The sequence below is a fragment of the Tasmannia lanceolata genome, unplaced genomic scaffold (assembly GCF_043159265.1).
Source record: "Tasmannia lanceolata isolate RefF3 unplaced genomic scaffold, GAP_Taslan_0.1 ptg000006l, whole genome shotgun sequence".
NCBI lineage: Eukaryota > Viridiplantae > Streptophyta > Magnoliopsida > Canellales > Winteraceae > Tasmannia > Tasmannia lanceolata.
Genome location: NW_027518683.1, coordinates 31670237 through 31676172, shown reverse-complemented (window position 1 = coordinate 31676172; position 5936 = coordinate 31670237). Strand labels below are relative to the sequence as shown.

Here is a 5936-nt window from a genome sequence, read left to right as displayed (position 1 = left end):
GGAAAGACTTGATAGCTAGGAACATAACATAGAACATGACCTTGGATATGATAGAATGGAAGAAAATGACCCACGTAGAAGAACCCAACTAGAACCAGGATTAGAGGCGGGTAGATTCCTTTTACCTTCTTCATGAACTTTTTTCTGAAGGATTCATTTAGCCGACCCCAACTAGTTTGGGACGAAGGCTTTGTTGAGTTGACTTGAGTTGACACTTATGAAATTAGTTAGTTTAATTGACAATTCACTATAGTTCCAAGGTTTACTTTACTCTGACAGTTAATCTTTTTACACTAATGAAATTAGTGCATAGACTCCTTTCATGGATTTCAAAACCCAAGCATCATACAAATGATGAGTCTCCTACTAAGCACTGGAAGGGGAATTTTTTTTTTTTTTGTAAGCTATTTTACTTTGCATTTTATTTCATTTCATCAATGTAGAGAATGATATTTGGTAGGCAGCATTATTAAACTACACAATAAAGTGCATACATTGTATTTTATTTCATTTCATTAAGTTAGAGAATGATATTTGGTAGACAGCATCAACAAACTATATAGCAACGTAATCGTATCTTATGCATGGGATGTCAGATCGGTATGGGATGTCAGATTGGAATGAGGCCAATAATACCTCATAACTTTTAGGGGGTATTGAGATAGAGTTGGGGTCCTTGGATGGGAGAGTGATCATTGTACTTTCTTATACTTCATTAAATTGTACTTCCCTTAGGGTATGTTCAGTTCCGCGTATTTGGAGGAAAGGAAACGGAAACGAGCCTTAAATCTGCGGAAATGGCTTAAAAGTGGTAATTTTGTTGACTGGAAACGGAAATGGTGCGTCCCGCGTGGAATCCGTGATAAATGACGTGTCTCGTAGCTTTCCGCCTAATATTTTCCGCCCAAATACATCGGATTTTTCGAGGAAAATGAGTTTTATCGGGGAAACGAAAAAAGAACTCATTCACGACTCACGAGCAAACCCTTCTCTTCCTCATTTGCAAAAACCCTCTTCGTCCTCCATCTTCTCCGGCGAGTCATCCATTCCCTCCTGCGAGCCTCCATCGTATCTGGCGAGTCCTCCATTCTCGTCAGCGAGAATCCATCTTCTCTGCCGCGTCGTCTCCGGCGCGCCTCCATTATCTCCGGTAAGCTGATCTCCCTCTCTCTTTTTGATCTGTCAATGATGAGTTTTCTATAGAGGGTTTAGCCCTTTTTTTTTCTTTTATTCCATAGATCTGATGTGCTATTTTCCAAATAGGGTTTAACCCATTAACCCTTTTTTTTTTTTTTTTTCCATAGATCTGTTGTAAACATGCTCTCTTGAATAAAATCTATTTGTTTTCCCGATTTCCTTTGGTCCTATATGTCATTCTTCTCTCTATTTCTTTTAGTTATTAACAAATTTGTTCAAGTTAAATCATTCTAGGTATGTGATATCAGGTTCTGGAGAACTTTAATGAATGTATATTTCATGTGCAAAGGTTTTATGGCTTATTTGCTGGAGTAAAATCATTCTAGGTTTTATGTATATTTCTTGTACCTCTTTTTTTAACTCTATAAGAGTAGATTTTTTCAGCAAAGTTACCCCTGATTTTCAGGATTTTTCTTAATTCTCTCATTCTCTCTAGCTTGAAATAAGGGATTCTTTTTATTCGTTTTCTAATTTAGTGTTCTCTTTCCCTACATATAAGGGATTCTGGTAAGGGATTTGCTAGGAAGGCATTAGCGGAGCATCTGTTGCATGATAGAGCAGCCACATAGCCTCAGATTTTGTCTCAATCATTTAATTCATCAAACGTGGCTGCCCCTTATGCAATGAACGTTCTGCGAAATGCCTTCTGCGATGGACCCTAGCAAATTAACTAAGCATTAGTAGCCCATAAAATTATATGGCCCGCACCAACAAAACAAGAGGGGAAGTGCTCCGCCCATTTTTTAAACTTGGGACAGCCCGCCTCTAGTGTACTTATGGCAATACTATTACACTAGATATGGCTGTCCCAAGTAACAAAAAAAGGGGCGAAAAGAGTGGGCCCCACCAATCAAAATATCATGTGTAAATGTAAATGGTGGGCCTTGCTCCATAACTGTAAAATGGTGGGACCCAGCTTATACACGGGCTTGGGTGGAGATAGTGGGATGCTTGCACAGCATCGAAACATGAAGTAAAAGTAAAATAGTAGTCCCCACCAATCAAAACATGTGTAAAATGGTGAGCCCCATCCATGCTATGCACAATGTGTAAAAAAATTACACCATAGAAAAAATTCCAAAACAGAGGCCAGCTATCAGTTTTAGATTCATAATCAATTTTCAAAAGGGCAGTGATAAATCATCCCCCATATATCGTAAATCGACTCCATATAGGGCAGTGATTAGAGAGACAGAGATGTGGGGTCGATTTATCACTGCCCTTTTCAAAATCCAATAACCAACAAGGCAGTGCCATTGAAAAGCTAACTCTTATTTTTGTAATCCTTTGTCTTACAAGTTACACCTTGTTGGGTATCCATTTAGGATGGTACTAAGACCATGTGAGTCACACGATGATGTTTTACAATATCAATGCTCTTGATTTCATAGACATGTTCACTCATGTCCCTTTTTCAGATGATCACAGAAAGGGACCGACCTTGTATACCAATACCAATGAGAGGGCAATTTCATAGTTATACATCAGATGTCCTCCCATCTATGCAATCATCTTCATAGATCATCCACAGGCACTTAGGTGATCTCAGGGCATGCAAGATCAACGGCTCCATTTGATCACATGGGTAGGACCAGTGTTTATTACATACTCAGATGACATCATGCGTAGCCCTGCCAACTTTGAAAAGTCATCCATTGGGACCTTTCCAATTTTGGTAATATGAGATTTAGTAACACCTTCTAAATATTTTAAAAATATTTCTGGGATATTCTGGTCTAAAGCCACTCCTTCTATAGAAACAATTTTTCTTCTTCGTCAACATCAGTGGATATGCTGTTGTTGATCTTCTTTATGGCAAAAAATTCATCGCCAGAACTAAACATGAATTGATATGGCACATCTCACTCGGATGCTCCTACAAGCACACGGATGGCATTTGGAAAGCAGGATTTCTAGAAAAATAAAAAGAAAAAGTTAAGAGAAATGTTTTTCTTGCAATCCAAACAGGGCCTAAATGTGTCTAACATCATCAAACATGGCCTAAAAGTTGCTAGAGAGGAAGACACTTGAGAGGGTGGGTGTGAGTGCAGCATGAAAAACCCATAAAAATACCTACCAATATTCCATGCAATAATTCTTCATGTTTGGCTAAGAATAATATTAGATAACATAAGCTTGTTAATGATCTGAACAATATGTTTAATACTCATGGATCTGTATAGATCTTATTCGAGGTGCGAAAGAAATAAAAGAGCTTAAAAAAGCAACTAGGAAAGCACTGAGCAAAATACATGAAAATATATTAATTTTTATTACTTAACCAGTGAAAATGCAGTACAATTCGGCAATACAGCCATCAACCGAGAGTCATATGGAACATGTGTTTGGGGCAGCCAATCTCCACCATGAATGAATGTTTCCACTGTGAATTGAGCAGCCTCGGATTTATTAATCACTCTAAGTCCCCGCCACTGAACTCTATTATTCTTTTTTGCTCCGAGTCCGCAATTTCCATACTCTGCGTAAAATATTTTGTCTGTCGAGACATTCCACTCTAACCACCCTGCGGGATCAATAATTTTGTCTAAATTAGATTGCATGATAATCGTTCGAGAATATGTCTTCCATGGCCGACCCAAGTATGTTTTAATGATTGGTTTAAAATCGGCCGCCCCCTTTATTGTACAGTATTGGATTGATATCCCACTATTTTTTTTCGGATCTGTTCTTCCTTGGGCAGTTATTGTATTTACGTTACCGTGAAGGGGTGTCCTAACATTAATATTGCATCTTTGAAAAACCACCGCGGCACCCCCAAAGATAAAGTCTATGGTCCCGTAAATATCACACTCCCGATAAAATTGATATCCACCTTTAACATAGAGTGTATCCTGATAACCTTTAAAACTACACTTGTAGAATACTGAATGGTTGGCCTCGAACATCAATGCAACTGCTTGCCCGTTTGCTGGCCCAGCTGTATTCTCGAATGTTATATCCCGTGCCATAAACCATTCTCCTGCTATGCCTAATAAAAATATAAAACAGTGTTAGCACATCATAATAAAACGTGTTGTTTCACAGAGTACCAACCACTTCCCACTCCCGTTGATGGAAGGATAACAAGGTGGTGCAACTCGATGCCCAACTCAGCCCAAATAGCTAAACTCAGTGGAACCTCTATTTTTTAAACCATTCAAAAGAAAACGATAAGAAAATTTTGAAAAGTGAAACCTTTTTCTAGCGTAATATTACAAGATTGTAGATTAGTAGGGTGTAGTTTTTTTAGATAGAAACTAAAACTGTCTAAATAATACATCAAAACCTTATTTTGAAACTGGCGAAAAATGATAAACATACCTACAGTAGATGAGTTGTAAGTCGAGTAACCGGTTTTGTTACTCAAATTGTTCGAGATAATTGTTTTATCAATTCCGTCGCCAATAAAAGTTACATTGATTTTATCTTTGCCGACAAAGACTTTCTCTTTATAGGTTCCAGCTTTGATGTAAATGATGTGTCTCTTGCCAATGGAGATCGGTAACATCGCGACGGCTGTTGAAATACTGTTGAAGTTCCCGGTGCCATCTTGGGCAACAATTAAATCAGGCTTGGGTATGATTTCCGCGAGAATAATGGGAAGGAAGAAAAGTAGTATCATAAAATATTTGAGTACCATTTTGTGTGTTGTTTGATGAAAAAGAATGAGAAGATCGGATATGTTGTGATTAATGAACGTACGTAGTCAATTTATAAATGAAAAGAAGGTGATAGACATGTTTTAATAATGGCAACCCTTAGTTGTCATGATAAAAATACACATCTTAATCTATTATCTTGTTTGATTAAGTTAGTAAGGAGAAATGGACAAAGAAAGGGAAGTAATAAAATTTGTCCCTAAACCTTCTATATTTTGTTTCATGTTATCTAATACCGCTAAGAACTCTTTAGATAATAGATACCATTATTAAAAGTGGTCCCTATCTATTACAATAGAACTAGATGTGGGTGACGTGGACAGTCGCCCATCAGCTTCAATCCGATGTTGCACCCTCCTACAAACCGGATAAGAGAAACTAAATGGGAAAGCTTACACCCTCCTACAAAACCGATAGGAAAAACTAAAAAGGAAAGCTTATTGGGGATTTTTATCGTCCACATCCTCTTTCTAAAAACATGGTGTTGCCGTTTCTCACTTTTTTTTAGCAGAAATCAATTTAGAAACCTTAAGAAAAGGTTTTAGAAGAGCAACTGCATATCATGGAGACCTATATAGATAGGAGGGCTAGGATTATACTGTAGAAATGATTTTTTGGGGCACCACATATGGACGGTTTGGATCATCCTGTGATGTGGTCCGTACATTACTTTTTGAAAAATAAGGAGTAAAGGCTTACACCATATAAAATCTTCACTTTTGCAGCAGCCACCTTAGATGAACTAAAGGAATAAAACAAAATCTTCTATAAACTCAGCCTGTATGGGCCCGTCTTTCCTGCAAAAGTGCGCCTTCCCTGAAATTGCCTAGCAAGTCCCTCAAAATGAACATTGGCCCTACTTCATAGGATGATCCAAACCTTTCATTTTTATAGATCGAAAGGTATAGGACAATCCTCTGAAGATGATCTACAGGTACAACCTACTCACATCATGGCCCAACAAATGAACGGTTTGGATCATCCTATGAAGTTGCCCCACTGTACTTTTTGATAAATATTAGACTTCACATGCATACATCATATAAAAACTCCAACCGAAATGAATGGACTAGATTTCCA

General features: G+C 37.8%; 1 protein-coding gene across 1 annotated transcript; it reads right to left on the bottom strand.

Annotated features, from left to right (window-relative positions):
* Positions 1-3470: 3470 nt before the first annotated feature.
* LOC143878923 (pectinesterase 2-like) lies at positions 3471-4705 on the bottom strand. Its single transcript, XM_077381140.1, has 3 exons — positions 4519-4705; positions 3917-4186; positions 3471-3721 (listed from the first exon to the last, which is right to left on the bottom strand). Exons 1-3 carry the CDS (start codon positions 4703-4705, stop codon positions 3471-3473), a joined length of 708 nt encoding a protein of 235 aa, XP_077237255.1.
* Between the last annotated feature and the right edge of the window lie 1231 nt (positions 4706-5936).

What these genes read in the sequence shown, in the direction of transcription:
- LOC143878923 (XM_077381140.1), bottom strand. Translation starts at nt 4,705, where the DNA reads ATGTTACCGATCTCCATTGGCAAGAGACACATCATTTACATCAAAGCT. An exon ending in TTACAACTCATCTACTGTAG is followed by an intron (nt 4,187 to 4,518) that starts GTATGTTTATCA and finishes TATTTTTATTAG; the next exon opens with GCATAGCAGGAGAATGGTTT. An exon ending in TGTTAGGACACCCCTTCACG is followed by an intron (nt 3,722 to 3,916) that starts GTAACGTAAATA and finishes TTGATCCCGCAG; the next exon opens with GGTGGTTAGAGTGGAATGTC.